This window comes from Anomaloglossus baeobatrachus, chromosome 1, assembly GCF_048569485.1.
Source record: "Anomaloglossus baeobatrachus isolate aAnoBae1 chromosome 1, aAnoBae1.hap1, whole genome shotgun sequence".
Lineage (NCBI taxonomy): Eukaryota > Metazoa > Chordata > Amphibia > Anura > Aromobatidae > Anomaloglossus > Anomaloglossus baeobatrachus.
This window is the reverse complement of record NC_134353.1, coordinates 381,465,187-381,481,365: the sequence shown is the minus strand read 5'-3', so window position 1 is coordinate 381,481,365 and position 16,179 is coordinate 381,465,187. Positions and strand designations below refer to the sequence as shown.

Genomic DNA, 16,179 nt, shown 5'->3' with positions numbered 1-16,179 from the left:
AGCCCCCCGGGTCTTCACCAAAGTCATGGCAGCAGTAGTAGCTGTTCTGCACTCGCAGGGTCACTCGGTCATCCCGTATCTAGACGACCTGCTTATAAAGGCACCCTCTCAAGAGGCATGCCAACACAGTCTGAAGGTGGCACTAGACACTCTCCAGAGTTTCGGGTGGATTATCAACTTTCCAAAGTCTCATCTAACCCCGACCCAATCTCTGACTTATCTTGGCATGGAGTTTCATACTCTCTCAGCGATAGTGAGGCTTCCACTGGACAAGCAGTGCTCGCTACGGACTGGAGTGCAATCTCTCCTTCAGAGCCAGTCGCACTCACTGAGGCGCCTCATGCATTTCCTAGGAAAGATGGTAGCAGCAATGGAGGCAGTCCCGTTCGCGCAGTTTCATCTGCGCCCTCTACAATGGGACATTCTACGCCAATGGGATGGGAAATCGACGTCCCTCGACAGGACTGTCTCCCTCTCTCAGACTGCCAAGGACTCTCTGCGTTGGTGGCTTCTCCCCACCTCATTGTCACAGGGAAAGTCGTTCCTTCCCCCGTCCTGGGCAGTGGTCACGACGGATGCGAGCCTATCAGGGTGGGGAGCGGTGTTTCTCCACCACAGGGCTCAGGGGACGTGGACTCAGGAAGAGTCCACCCTGCAGATCAATGTTCTGGAAATCAGAGCAATCTATCTTGCCCTGCGAGCCTTCCAACAATGGCTGGAAGGCAAGCAGATTCGGATTCAGTCGGACAATTCCACGGCGGTGGCGTACATCAACCACCAAGGGGGAACACGCAGTCGCCAAGCTTTTCAAGAAGTCCAGCGGATTTTGACGTGGGTGGAAAGCAGAGCGTCCACCATATCCGCAGTTCACATCCCAGGCGTGGAAAACTGGGAAGCAGACTTTCTCAGTCGCCAGGGCATGGACGCAGGAGAATGGTCCCTTCACCCGGACGTGTTTCAGCAGATCTGTTGCCGCTGGGGGACGCCGGACGTCGATCTGATGGCGTCACGGCACAACAACAAGGTCCCAGTTTTCATGGCACGGTCTCACGATCACCGAGCGCTGGCGGCAGACGCCTTGGTTCAGGATTGGTCGCAATTCCGACTCCCCTATGTGTTCCCACCTCTAGCATTGTTACCCAGAGTTCTCCGGAAAATCAAGTCCGACTGCCATCGAGCCATACTCGTCGCTCCAGATTGGCCAAGAAGGTCGTGGTACCCGGATCTGTGGCATCTCACGGTAGGCCAACCGTGGACACTACCAAACCGTCCAGATTTGCTGTCTCAAGGGCCGTTTTTCCATCTGAATTCTGCGGCCCTGAACCTGACTGTGTGGCCATTGAGTCCTGGATCCTAGCGGCCTCAGGTTTATCTCATAAAGTTGTTGCCACAATGAGACAGGCTAGAAAACCATCCTCAGCTAAGATCTATCACAGGACGTGGAAGATATTCTTAGCGTGGTGCTTGGCTCAAGGGTTTTCTCCCTGGCCATTTGCATTGCCAATTTTTCTTTCCTTCCTGCAGTCTGGGTTGGAAAAAGGTTTGTCGCTTAGCTCGCTTAAGGGTCAAGTCTCGGCGCTATCCGTATTCTTTCAGAAGCGCTTGGCACGGCTTTCTAAAGTACGCACGTTTCTCCAAGGAGTTTGTCATATCGTTCCTCCTTACAGACGGCCATTGGAACCCTGGGATCTGAACAAGGTTCTCATTGCTCTCCAGAAGCCGCCTTTCGAGCCTTTGAAAGAGGTTCCCCTTTCTCGGCTTTCACAAAAGGTAGTTTTTCTGGTGGCGGTCACGTCTCTTCGAAGAGTGTCCGAGCTAGCGGCGTTATCTTGCAAATCTCCCTTCCTGGTGTTTCACCAAGACAAGGTAGTACTGCGTCCAATTCCAGAGTTTTCTCCCAAGGTGGTTTCTTCCTTTCATCTCAATCAGGATATCACTTTGCCATCTTTGTGTCCGCATCCAGTTCACCAATTTTGAAAAGGGTTTACATCTGTTGGACCTGGTGAGAGCACTCAGGATTTACATTTCTCGCACGGCGTCTCTACGCCGTTCTGATGCGCTCTTTGTCCTAGTCGCTGGTCAGCATAAGGGATCGCAAGCTTCCAAATCCACCCTGGCGCGGTGGATCAAGGAACCAATTCTTCACACATACCGTTCTGCTGGGCTTCCGATTCCATCTGGACTGAAGGCCCATTCTACCAGAGCCGTGGGTGCGTCCTGGGCATTGCGGCATCAGGCTACGGCTCAGCAAGTGTGCCAGGCGGCTACCTGGTCGAGTCTGCACACGTTTACCAAACACTATCAAGTGCATACCTACGCTTCGGCAGATGCCAGCCTAGGTAGACAGGTCCTTCAGGCGGCGGTGGCCCACCTGTAGGAAGAGGCTGTCTGACAGCCCGTTCATGTGGTATCTTTTTACCCACCCAGGGACTGCTTTTGGACGTCCCACTGTCTGGGTCTCCCAATTAGGAGCGAAAAAGAAGAAGGGAATTTTGTTTACTTACCGTAAATTCCTTTTCTTCTAGCTCCAATTGGGAGACCCAGCACCCGCCCTATTTGTTCTTAGGGTTTCGTTTTTCGGGTGCACATGTTGTTCATGTTGTTTCTTAAGTTCTCCGATCTTGTTATCGGATTGAATTTGTTTTTGAAACTGTTATTGGCTTTCCTCCTTCTTGCTTTGATACTAAAACTGAGGAATCCGTACTCCTACGGGAGGGTGTATAGCCAGAAGGGGAGGGGCCTTACACTTTTAAGTGTAGTTCTTTGTGCGGCCTCCAGAGGCAGTAGCTATACACCACTGTCTGGGTCTCCCAATTGGAGCTAGAAGAAAAGGAATTTACGGTAAGTAAACAAAATTCCCTTCTTTCTAATCATCCAATTCGGATAATGCCTGTCTCTCAATATTGATTCTAATAGATCAATTTATTTTACAAATGTAGTAGGCAAGGATAAATTTCTTTAAAGTCTAACTATCTCTCCTAATGGGATATTTTCAATCACTTGTTTTTTATGACATGAGGTGGCCAATAACAGGGTATTACCCGAAAGGACACAATTGTATATTTTTGTCATCATTAATATACACAGTGACATCTAGAAAGTCAATGAAATTTTTTTGGGGCTTTCTAGGTAAAACGTAAATTCATGTCATTATCATTGATATATTTCACAAAATCCGTAATAGAATCAAAGACCCCATCCCATATCAAGAGCAGGTCATCTATATACCGAATGAACCACTTGTCTGACCTCCCTGCCTCCCTCTCCTGCTCCCTGTTATGATGTTCTGTCTCCATGCCCTCCGCCTACTGACTTGCTCTCCCAGTCCCCAACTTTGGCTTGTTACTTGACTTCGGCTCTGTTCTCCTCTGGCTTCTGATGACACCTCCTGACTTCCAACCTCCAGCTCGCCTTGACTCCGACCCAGTCTGCTCCCTTGTACTACGTTACCTCCTGGTTCTGACCTCTGTTTGTACGACTATCCCATTGCATCCATACGCCGAGGCTAGTGACATCTAGCAGGCATGTGCTCTATCACATGTAGCTACACTACCTATTGCCAGAGTTCCAGCTCCGCCTAGTGGTAGCATTACAGAAGACATGCGCTTTTTCGCCACACAACATGCAGAATACCCCTTCATCCCAGGGCAATTTTTCATTTTTTTTCCTCCTCTTCTCCCAAAAGCCATAACTTTTTTTATATATTTCTGTCAATATAGCCATATGAGAGCTTGTTTTTTGCGGGATGTGTTGTACTTTTGAACAACAACATTCATTCTGCCCCATATTGTAATGGAAAATGAGGGAAAAATTCTAAGTGCTGTGAAATTGCAAACAAAAACTGCAATTCCACAATTGTTTTGATACCAAATATGTGTTTTGTTGATTTTTATACTTTTGGGTTTTTTTTTCAATGGAGCAAAAGGGCTAATTTTAAACTTATTAGTTGTTTTTTTTTGGGGGGGGGGGCAGATTTTTAAACTTTTTTTTTTTTCTTTAGTGAGCTTACTGGTCCCCTTTGGGGACTTTATTCCTACACTGTCCGATTGCTTCAGTTGATCTCCTGTGATTCATAGGAAGTGAGTCATGACAGGGGTCATCATCTGACTCCACCCTGTCATGACAACCTATTTGCGCCCCGCACCACGGGGCTGTCAATGGCGGAGAACAGCGTGATTCCCGGCGGAGCACGTTAGATCACGCTGTCTGAGTTTCACGGCGTGATCTAAGGGGTTAACAGGCGTGGGTGGATCAGATCAGGAGACCTGTGCTGGGAAATAATGCATTAAAAGGACAGACATGTCCAATGATGTTTTTGGTCGTGGAAAAAAATACTGTTGCTGAAACATTTTTTATTTCATTTATTATTTATTTTTATTTATTTATTTATTTTGTTTCATAAAAACATACATTTTAAGAAAAGAAAGCTATATCAATGGAAAAATGTTAATATTTTAACCACATCTGCTCTAGAGACAGTGATAAAAAAATAAAACATTTAATGGTGTCTTCAAAGCCCAAAAAGTCGTCAAAGCTGCTCCCTGATGGGGTTAACCCTCAAGGAATATGATCCACAATCCTTAAGGCTAAGTTCACAAAAACCTATTATTTCACAGTCCATATATGGCCTGTAATGCCCAAACTGATCCAGGGTTTCCATATCAGAGGGACCTACCTCAGTCAGACATATCTGACATATCTGTGCATATTATCAAAAGTGTCTGCGATGAAGATGGTGCTTTAACCTTAAAGGAGTATTCCCATCTCTAAGATCCTATCCCAATAAGTAGTAGGTGTAATAATATTAATAAATACCTCCAATTAGAAATGTAGTAGAGTTCTCCTACTATAGCCAGGTCTCTTACCTCATGTGCCGGGCATTGCCGCTTAGGTGTCCATGGTTACGACCATGAGCAACTTCCTGTCACTATGAGTGGTTGTAACCATGGATACCTAAGCTACAATGCCCTGCACATGAGTCTGTAATTTATGACTAATAATCTATATATATAATTGCCTTATTCTGTCTGTCTGTCTGTCTGTCTGTCTGTCTGTCTGTCTGTCTGTCTTGCTCCAAAATTGTGTCCTTACGGTGACACAAAGCGGATTGGCCGCTGGCCTCGCCATGACCCCGCCCCCCTCACGGATTGGTCGCTCGCCCTGGCTCCCCCCCACACGGATTGGCCGGCCGCTCGCACAGGCTCCGCCCCCCACATGGATTGGCCTCTCGCCCCGGCACCCTGCACGTATTGGCAACTCGGCCACGCCCCGCCCCCCTCACGCAATGCACGCTCGCTCTGGCCCCGCCCCCCCCACGCATCCCCCGAACTGACAAGGAGACACGACTCCCAGGTGAGTACTGTACCCCCGGGAGCCCACACCAGCATATGCCGCCGACCCAGCCGACACAAACCCTCGCATTGCTGGGGTTTGCCGCCGTATGCTGGTGTGGGCTCCCGTGCGAGTGGGGGACGTGATGCGCTGGTAACCATGGTAGCATAGTTACCAGTGCATCAAGGTCCTGCAGCGGCGGAAAATACACACACGCACACACATAACAACAGACACACACACATCAGATCACACTCACTCTCACACACACCTCACACACACACATCATATCGCATCCACATACTCACAGCATCCGGAGATATCGCTTGCTTCTCGGCCGCGATACTGTGCTGTGAGCTTCCAGGACCTGCCGGAGGATCACATGGCCAGAAGCATGTGGTATCTCCGGATGTTGTGAGTGTGAGCGCGTATGTGCAATATCGTCAATGTGTGTGTGACTGTATGCGATCGGGTGTGTGTGACTGTATGCGATCGGGTGTGTGTGACTGTATGCGATCGGGTGTGTGTGACTGTATGCGATCGGGTGTGTGTGAGTGTATGCGATCGGGTGTGTGTGAGTGTATGCGATCGGGTGTGTGTGAGTGTATGCGATCGGGTGTGTGTGAGTGTATGCTATCGGGTGTGTGTGAGTGTATGCTATCGGGTGTGTGTGAGTGTATGCGATCGGGTGTGTGTGAGTGTATGCGATCGGGTGTGTGTGAGTGTATGCGATCGGGTGGGTGTGAGTGTATGCGATCGGGTGGGTGTGTGTGTGAGTGTATGCGATCGGATCTGTGAGTGTCGGCAGAGGAGCACGGCGTGCTGGAGGAGGCTGGGAGGAGAGAGGCTGATCCTGGGGAAGGCTGGGAGGGGGAGGCTGATGCTGGGGGAGGCTGATGTTGGGGGAGGCTGGAAGGGTGTAGACTGATGCGGGGGGAGGCTGGGAGGAGAGAGGCTGATGCTGGGGGTGGCTGGGATGAGAGAGGCTGATGCTGGGGTGAGGCTGGAAGGAGAGAGGCTGAAGCTGGGGGAGGCTGATGTTGGGGGAGGCTGGAAGGGTGTAGGCTGATGCTGGGGGAGGCTGGGAGGAGAGAGGCTGATGCTGGGGGAGGCTGATGCTGGGGGTGGCTGGGATGAGAGAGGCTGATGCTGGGGGAGGCTGATGCTGGGGGAGGCTGGAAGGAGAGAGGCTGATGCTGGGGGAGGCTGATGCTGGGGGAGGCTGGGAGGGGGAGGCTGATGCTGGGGGAGGCTGGGAGGAGAGAGGCTGATGCTGGGGGAGGCTGATGCTGGGGGAGGCTGGAAGGAGAGAGGCTGATGCTGGGGGAGGCTGGGAGGTGGAGGCTGATGCTAGGGGAGGCTGGGAGGAGAGAGGCTGATGCTGGAGGAGGCTGGGAGGAGAGAGGCTGATGCTGGGGGAGGCTGGGAGGAGAGAGGCTGATGCTGGGGGAGGCTGGGAGGCGGAGGCTGATGCTGAGGGAGGCTGATGCTGGGGGAGGCTGGAAGGAGAGAGGCTGATGCTGGGGGAGGCTGATGCTGGGGGAGGCTGGGAGGGGGAGGCTGATGCTGGGAGAGGTTGGGAGGAGGGAGGCTGGGAGGAGAGAGGCTGATGCTGGGGTAGGCTGGAAGGAGAGAGGCTGATGCTGGGGGAGGCTGATGCTGGGGGAGGCTGGAAGGAGAGAGGCTGATGCTGGGGGAGGCTGATGCTGGGGGAGGCTGGGAGGGGGAGGCTGATGCTGGGGGAGGCTGGGAGGAGAGAGGCTGAAGCTGGGGGAGGCTGATGCTGGGGGAGGCTGGAAGGAGAGAGGCTGATGCTGGGGGAGGCTGGGAGGTGGAGGCTGATGCTAGGGGAGGCTGGGAGGAGAGAGGCTGATGCTGGAGGAGGCTGGGAGGAGAGAGGCTGATGCTGGGGGAGGCTGGGAGGAGAGAGGCTGATGCTGGGGGAGGCTGGGAGGCGGAGGCTGATGCTGAGGGAGGCTGATGCTGGGGGAGGCTGGAAGGAGAGAGGCTGATGCTGGGGGAGGCTGATGCTGGGGGTAGCTGGGAGGGGGAGGCTGATGCTGGGAGAGGTTGGGAGGAGGGAGGCTGGGAGGAGAGAGGCTGATGCTGGGGTAGGCTGGAAGGAGAGAGGCTGATGCTGGGGGAGGCTGATGCTGGGGGAGGCTGGAAGGAGAGAGGCTGATGCTGGGGGAGGCTGATGCTGAGGGAGGCTGGGAGGTGGAGGCTGATGCTGGGGAAGGCTGGGAAGAGGGAGGCTGGGAGGAGAGAATCTGATCCTGGGGAAGGCTGGGAGGAGGGAGGCTGGGAGGAGAGAGGCTGATGGTGGGGGAGGCTGGAAGGAGAGAGGCTGATGCTGGGGGAGGCTGATGCTGGGGGAGGCTGATGCTGAGGGAGGCTGGGAGGAGAGAGGCTGATGCTGGGGGAGGCTGGGAGGAGGGAGGCTGGGAGGGGGGAGGCTGAGAGAAGAGAGGCTGATGCTGGGGGAGGCTGAGGCTGGGAGGAGAGAGGCTGATGCTGGGGACAGAGAGGCTGATGCTGGGAGGAGAGAGGCTGATGCTGGGAGGAGAGAGGCTGATGCTGGGAGGAGAGAGGCTGATGCTGTGGGCAGAGAGGCTGATGCTGGGGGCAGAGAGGCTGATGCTGGGGGCAGAGAGGCTGATGCTGGTGCAGCATGGGGGATGGAGCACGATGGGGGGTGCGCAGCATGGGGGATGGAGCACGATGGGGAGTGCGCAGCATGGGGGATGGAGCACGTTTGGGAGTGCGCAGCATGGCGGATGGAGCACGTTTGGGACTGCGCAGCATGGCGGATGGACCACGTTTGGGAGTGCGCAGCATGGCGGATGGAGCACGTTTGGGAGTGCACAGCATGGAGGATGGAGCACGTTTGGGAGTGCGCAGCATGGCGGATGGAGCACGTTTGGGACTGCGCAGCATGGCGGATGGACCACGTTTGGGAGTGCGCAGCATGGCGAATGGAGCACGTTTGGGAGTGCGCAGCATGGCGAATGGAGCACGTTTGGGAGTGCGCAGCATGGCGGATGGAGCACGTTTGGGAGTGCGCAGCATGGCGGATGGAGCACGTTTGGGAGTGCGCAGCATGGCGGATGGCCAAGTTTGGGAGTGCGCAGCATGGCGGATGGAGCACGTTTGGGAGTGCGCAGCATGGCGGATGGAGCACGATGGGGGGTGCGCAGCATGGGGGATGGAGCACGATGGGAGGTGCACACCTCCCCCCAACACACACACACACTGGGAACCACAAACACCGCCGTACAGAGACACCCACACACACAGACAACGCTGCACACACACAACACCCAACACACAAACACCGCGGCATACATAAATATACGCACATACCACGCAACACACACACATTGCACAAAACATACCTCCCCCCAAAACACACCACACCCACACAAACTGCGCAACACACACACAACGCTACAGACACACAGCGCTCCACAAACAATGCAACACACATACAACACCGCTCTCACCCCCCGCCACACCCAGAACATGTACAGCGCCCTACACAAACACTTGGTAACTACACACAACAACATCTATATATATATATATAACAAAAATCATACATTAACTACACAATACGTAAATTCTAGAATACCCGATGCGTAGAATCGGGGCACCTTCTAGTCTAATATATAAAGCTCAGTGTATGTCTGTGTGTATGTCTGCTAAAGGAATCCGCACCGTCGCATTTACAATCACGAAATTTTCAAAACCTAAATGTGTTTCCAATCAAAAATTAATCCTCACAAAATCAAGCCACTGAAGCAACAAAACCTATAAAGAAAAGTAGCCATAGACAAATATCCAATAAAATATCATTTTATTTCATAATTAGAAACATTAAAATGTAGATCATGCAAGGAAATCAATGAAAAAATATATATAGGAGGACACCACAAGGCCCAGCAGGGTCAATACAAGCAGAACAAGTACAAAAGATGTTTTCTTTAAATATAAATAAATACCCACATACGGGTATTAAACAGTATATTATCTGCTTGTAATTGCAGCAAAACAATGGCCACAACAGGAAAGCAACAATCATCACAAATAAATACCATCATAGGAGATAAATACCTGTCGCCATTACCACTGCTCAGCCACACCAACACGTGTTTCAGCCGTAGCCTTCGTCAGGGTGGTATGGTGAGGTGTGGCACTGCTGAGCCACACACTCCCTGACGAAGGCTACGGCTGAAACACGTGTTGGTGTGGCTGAGCAGTGGTAATGCTCATGCCCATGATCAGGGTTCAGGCGCTGTGGTTTCTCGCTGTGTTCTCACTACGGAGGACGCATGCAAATCCGCAGCAAAGAATTTACATGCTGCGGCTCGGAAAGCCGCACCACGGGTCAGTTTTTGCTGAGGGCCATACACGAACAGTGGGTATGAGATTTCTAGAAATCCCATCCACTGTGCTTGTACTCTTTATTGTTTTGGATGCAGCAAATACACACTGCATCCAAAACGCTGCAAACCCTGATCGTGGGCACGCAGCCTTACTCAGACCTTGGGGGAACCCTTTAAAATGTTTGGACGTACACAAATGAAACATAAAATCTAAAATAAAATATAATCATACCCATATTTTTTTTTTTTTTTTTGTTTCCTACATTGTGACGTGTTAAACTCCTGAATGCATCCGTTTTTACTTCATGTTTGTAACTAAAGGTTTGACCCAAGCATACCCTGTAGCGCACATCAGCTCCCGAACATAAGAGATCAAGTGCAAAGTTGATACATGTCACTTATATAAGCCTATGTCCTCATGCACATGTCATCACATAGACACCAGAACTAAATCTGCATGCTCCAGAGGCCAGTAAACATTGACTCATAGTCAACAAATGGTGCTGGAGGTACTCCTGTGCAGTTACCTCTCCTGTTTCTCCTTTAGTAGACTAAAGAACAGGAAAAAAAAACCTTTTTCCTCCCATGTGTAAAATGTCAGGCAGCACATATTACCTGATTGGTTAGAAGGGTGGTAATTTTTAACAAAAGTTATATTTTTTTTTTTTCCCCTTTTATTCTGGGCTTGCCAGAGGCTGTAAGGAGTTACAATTAATGTGTATGAGGGTGTTTGTGACCAAGATGGAAAAACGTAACGGGAACCCGCAGAAATAGGGTCAATCTGTAGGTTAATAGCATTAGAAAGGTATCCAGTTGCCGTATCTAAATCACATCAGATACAAGCGGTCAGTCAGTGTCGGGGCATGGTTACGATGATATGTGGAAGTGCGGTACTCCAACAAAATGTATGGTGCCTGGATAGGGTCCAACCCCTATATCAACAAATCCAAAAATCCAGCACTCATATATGATTTTGAAATGGGAAAAAAATTCTTTATTGAAACAAGCAGTTCTTTATTGGAACAAACAGTTGTGTATACTGTGTAATATTTCGGTCAAACGACCTTCATCAGATTAAACTATGACAGAAAATAAAAGAGAAAAATGCTATAAATAAATATCACTATTAGCATAAATAAACACACATGCATTGACGTATAATTTCATAACATGTTGTATCACAAAACAGTTCAAAAAACAAACTCTGATAAACTCTGAGTGTTCAAACATACAAATATATATATAGAGAAAGTAATATATATCAGAGAAAAAGCGGGGGGCTGCATCATGGACAAGTGTAATTCACTCTTTTGCTATTATGTCAACATAAATCCTATGAATAAAGAAAAATAAGACATAAGTAGCTATCATAGAAACTGAGTACTGTGCAGAAAAGATATAAATGAAGATACCATAAAGACTTAGTTAAAAAAGGGGGTTCCCATCATAAATAGCATAGATCCAAGAAAAATGTAAAGGGGAATAAAGGAATGCACTTACCAACGTTTTGGAATAGTGGAAAATAGGATATAGTTGAAACACTGCCCGTCCGGGTCTGTGGTGCCCATGTCCTATCAGCCTGACGTCTGGGATTTAAATAGACCGCCTAATAAGGTAGTGGGCGTGTAGGTACTATTAGCGTAACGTCACTTCCGGTCTAATAACAGGAAGTGACAATGCTGGATGGCAATATGCAAACGGCCTGGTTGGCAAACAATTGCATGTAAGGAGGCACATAAATATAATAGTAATAATAATAGCGTGTACATACTGAGTATTTAGTCACAGGTTTCAAGCACTTCCACGTTTGTGAAGGTTTATACACTGCCACTTAGTACTGTTACTTCCTCTATTTATTACTAGATCCACCTTATTAGGCAGTCTATTTACTTATGTTCACTATTAAAGTTACTGATTCCTTCCCATGATCGTTTATATCTATACTTCAGACATAACATCTAGTACTTAATCGGTGTTTTTTTTTTTTTTTTGTGCTTCCACACATGCAATTGTCTGCCAACCAGGCCGTTTACATATTGCCATCCAGCATTGTCACTTCCTGTTAGTGGAACGGAAGTGACGTTACGCTATTAGTACCTATATGCCCACTACCTTATTTCATTCCTCTATTAAAACTACTAATTCCCACCTATGATCGTTTATATTTATATTTCAGACAAAACATCTAGTACTTAACCGGTGGTTTTATGTGCCTCCTTACATGCAATTGTTTGCCAACCAGGCCGTTTGCATATTGCCATCCAGCATTGTCACTTCCTGTTATTAGACCGGAAGTGACGTTACGCTAATAGTACCTACACGCCCACTACCTTATTAGGCGGTCTATTTAAATCCCAGACGTCAGGCTGATAGGACATGGGCACCACAGACCCGGACGGGCAGTGTTTCAACTATATCCTATTTTCCACTATTCCAAAACGTTGGTAAGTGCATTCCTTTATTCCCCTTTACATTTTTCTTGGATCTATGCTATTTATGATGGGAACCCCCTTTTTTAACTAAGTCTTTATGGTATCTTCATTTATATCTTTTCTGCACAGTACTCAGTTTCTATGATAGCTACTTATGTCTTATTTTTCTTTATTCATAGGATTTATGTTGACATAATAGCAAAAGAGTTAATTACACTTGTCCGTGATGCAGTCCCCCGCTTTTTCTCTGATATATATTACTTTCTCTCTATATATATTTGTATGTTTGAACACTGAGAGTTTATCAGTTTGTTTTTTGAACTGTTTTGTGATACAACATGTTATGGAATTATACGGCAATGCATGTGTGTTTATTCATGCTAATAGTGATATTTATTTATAGCATTTTTCTCTTTTATTTTCTGTCATAGTGTAATCTGATGAAGGTCGTTTGACCGAAATATTACACAGTATACACAACTGTTTGTTCCAATAAAGAACTGCTTGTTTCAATAAAGAATTTTTTTCCCATTTCAAAATCATATATGAGTGCTGGATTTTTGGATTTGGGGGCATGGTTACAGCCACAGCTCACAATTCTCCAAGCATTGACTGTAACCACTCCAGGCATGCCTGTATGACTTAAAGCCGGACACACAGGAGGAATAAAGTTAATTGTCTCCCAGGATCCACACTTTCAGTACTGCTACAAGTACCCTCCTAATGCTATGAACCTGCTGAAATGGTGGTGAACTAATTACTGATGGGTCATTTCTTCCAGTCACTAGCACACGTCCATTTGAATGACTCCCTCCTGTACATCATGACCCCTTCAGAAAAGAGTATGATAGTTGGAAACTTCATCAGGTGAATCTTCACATTTCATGACTTGTGGATTTAGACCACACGACCTATGGGTACATTATGACAGTTGTGCGGGCACAGCAGCTGTGGCCGCGGGATCGTCGCTTGGATCTCAGCTGACGTGACAGCCGATACCAGCTCTCTCAGCCAGGAGCAGTGCCTAAACCTGCAGGTCAGCCAGCTACTGCAACACTGTTAGACCAGGCCAAGGGCGATTTGCTCTCACCAAAAGATCTAGCGAAATCTGTGCTCCTAAATCAAAATGCCCAACAATGTGCTTAAACCACAGTTGGCATCAACATGTTTAACATTAACGTAGTGAGGAGAGCCTACTTGTTTTACAGGTGATTGGTTCCAGAAGCATAAGCTGGGGACAATATATTGGGCGCTACAATGTATTTGGCACTACCATGGCACATTTGCAATTTCAGCTCTGCAACTACCAATGCGTGTTTGTTTCTGAAAAACACCCATAGTGTAAAAATAGTCACTACACCCATAGAGGATTTCCAAGAGGGGTGCAAATTCTAATAAGGAGTCACTTGTCGGTGTTTCTATTGTTTAGTGTGGCTCGGCAAACTATTCTAGAAAAATCTGCACAGCAAAAGTCAAATAGCGCTTTTTCCCTCTTGTGCCCTGCCATGTGGCCAAGCAGTAGTGTACAGCCTTATATGAGGTATTGCCACATTCAGCAGAACTTGTATAACAAATTATGGGGCCTTTTTAGCCATTTCCCTTGGGGCTAAAACAGTAATTTAGTCATAAAAATGCAAATAGCTCTTTGCCACAGAATGGTGTAAAATTGTTTGACACACCTGTGGTGTCAGTATCCTCACTGCATCCCTAGATGTATTCACTGAGAGGTGCAGTTTGTAAAATGGAGTCTCATACACCCCTAGGTGAATTACTCAAGAGGTGTACTTTCCAAAAGGGGGCCCCATGTGGATGGTTTCTGCTATTTTGGCACCATAGTGGCTCTTCAAATGTGACATGGCGCCTTTAGTAGTCTATTCCTGCCAAATCTGCACTTGTATGGTGCTCCTTTCCCTTCCGAGCCCAGCGGGCACCCAAACAGTAGATTTCCACCACACATGGGGTATCTGTGTACCCTGGAAAAATTGCACAAAAAATTGTATGGGGTATTTTCTCCTGTTACCCTTATGAAAATAAAAAATGTGAGCCTAAAGCAACATTTTTGTGTGGAAAATGTTATTTATGTTTTAACCGCTCAACCTTATAAACTTATGTGACATACTTTTGGGTTCAAGGACACACATCTAGTTAAATTCCTTCTAGTTTCCAAAATGGGGTGACTTTGTAGGGGGATTCCAGTGTTTAGTAACATCAAGGGCATGGCAAACACGACATGGCTTCCTCTATCGATTTTGAGTTCCAAAAGTGAAGTAGTGTTCCTTCCCTTCCAAGCCCTGCAGTGCGCGCAGACAGTAGTTTTCCACCACCCATGAGGTATCCGTATGCTCGGGAGAAATTGCATAATAAATTACATGGTCTATTTTCTCCTGTTACACTTGTAAAAATGCAAAAATTGGGTCTAAAGCAAATTTTTGTGGAGAAAGTAAAATTCTACATTTCTTTAATTCCTGTGAAGCACCTAATGGGTTAATAAACTTATTGAATGAGGTTTTGAGCAGTTTCAGGGGTGCAGTTTTTAAAATGGTGTTACTTTTTTGTTTTTTTTTTTTGTCATATAGGCCTCTCGGTCATTTCAAATGTGATGTGATCTCTAGAAAAAAAAAATGGGTTTTGGAACTTTTGTTGGAGAAATGAGAAATTGTGGATGAACTTTTAACCCTTCGAACTCCCTAACCCAAAAAAAAAATTGTTTAAAAAAACAAAAAAAAAATGAAGCTGATGTAAAGTAAACGTGATTTAAATGTTATTTGTTAAAGGGTATATTCGGGACTTTTAAAAGTAAATAAAAATGTGCCCAAGCACTAACATGGCAGGAAGTTGCTGCGTACCTGACTGTTGTGCCTGACAGCAGAGCGGAGGCTTCTCATCTGCTCTGCTGTGTAGAAGGGGCGGGACAGCAGACATCATGCTGATTGACAGCCGACTCCTCCAGTTAGACAGCGAGGATCTGGCTGTCTATCGGTATGATATAATAATAAATTCACTGCACTCGTTTTTTAGGTGAAATAAACGTGAGCAAAATTTATTGAAACGTGAAGAAGCAAACATCCAACGACGTTTCTATCAAGTCGCTAGGGTGAAAATACAAACATATAATCAAAAAATACAGAAAGTATATACAATAATTCCTTGTATACACTATAGACAAAATATATACAAATATATATATATATATATATATATATATATATATATATATATATATATATATATATATATATATAATTATACAGATCACACTATAGACAAAATATATACCAAATATATACAGATCTATTTTCACCCTAGCGACTTGATAAAGACCCGGAGGGTCGAAACGTCGTTGGATGTTTGCTTCTTCACGTTTCACTAAATTTTGCTCACGTTTATTTCACCTAAAAAACGAGTGCAGTGAATTTATTATTATATGATTTCGGGATTGACCCCCTTTTCACTGGCACCATCTTCATCTCAGGCTGAGTGCAGACCATTTATTTATTATCAGTATGATGTCTGCTGTCCTGCCTCCTTAGCAGAGCGGAAAATAAGACTCCACCCTGTTGATAACACCATTGTATCGCCAGCAGGAGTGGTCTGTGCGTGTGTGTATGTCCTTGTTATACCCTTGTAATTATATTGTGTGACATTACTTTTTGGTTTAAGGGCATGAAAATAAGAAGTTTGAAAACTGCAAAATTTTTCAAAATTGACACCAAATTTCTGATATTTTTACAATTCGATGCAAAAACTGTGAGCCTAAATTTACCAATATCACAAGGTACAATGTGTCAAAAAAAACAAAACAATGTCCGAATCCCTGGAATCCATTGAAGCGTTCCAGAGTTAGTACCATACAAAGTGACACTGGGCAGAATTGTAAAATTTGGTCTGTTCAGGAAGGTGAAAACAGCCTGGGGGTGAAGGGGTTAAGCTTTAAGTCTTAACTTTTACGCTTCTTTTAACTTTAGTATATCTTATTTCTCAGTCTCAGGCAGACAAACCGCTGAAGAAGTCAGAATATGTAATAAAAAAAA

General features: G+C 46.8%; 1 protein-coding gene across 1 annotated transcript in view; it reads left to right on the top strand.

Annotated features, from left to right (window-relative positions):
• Nucleotides 1-16,179, top strand: part of MYDGF (myeloid derived growth factor) — a 49,287-nt gene that overhangs the window by 32,348 nt on the left and 760 nt on the right. Inside the window, exon 5 of the mRNA XM_075337824.1 lies at nt 16,131-16,179. This exon is cut by the window's right edge and continues 6 nt beyond it. Coding sequence (XP_075193939.1) covers nt 16,131-16,179 — 49 coding nt within the window. The remainder of the gene's footprint in view (nt 1-16,130) is intronic.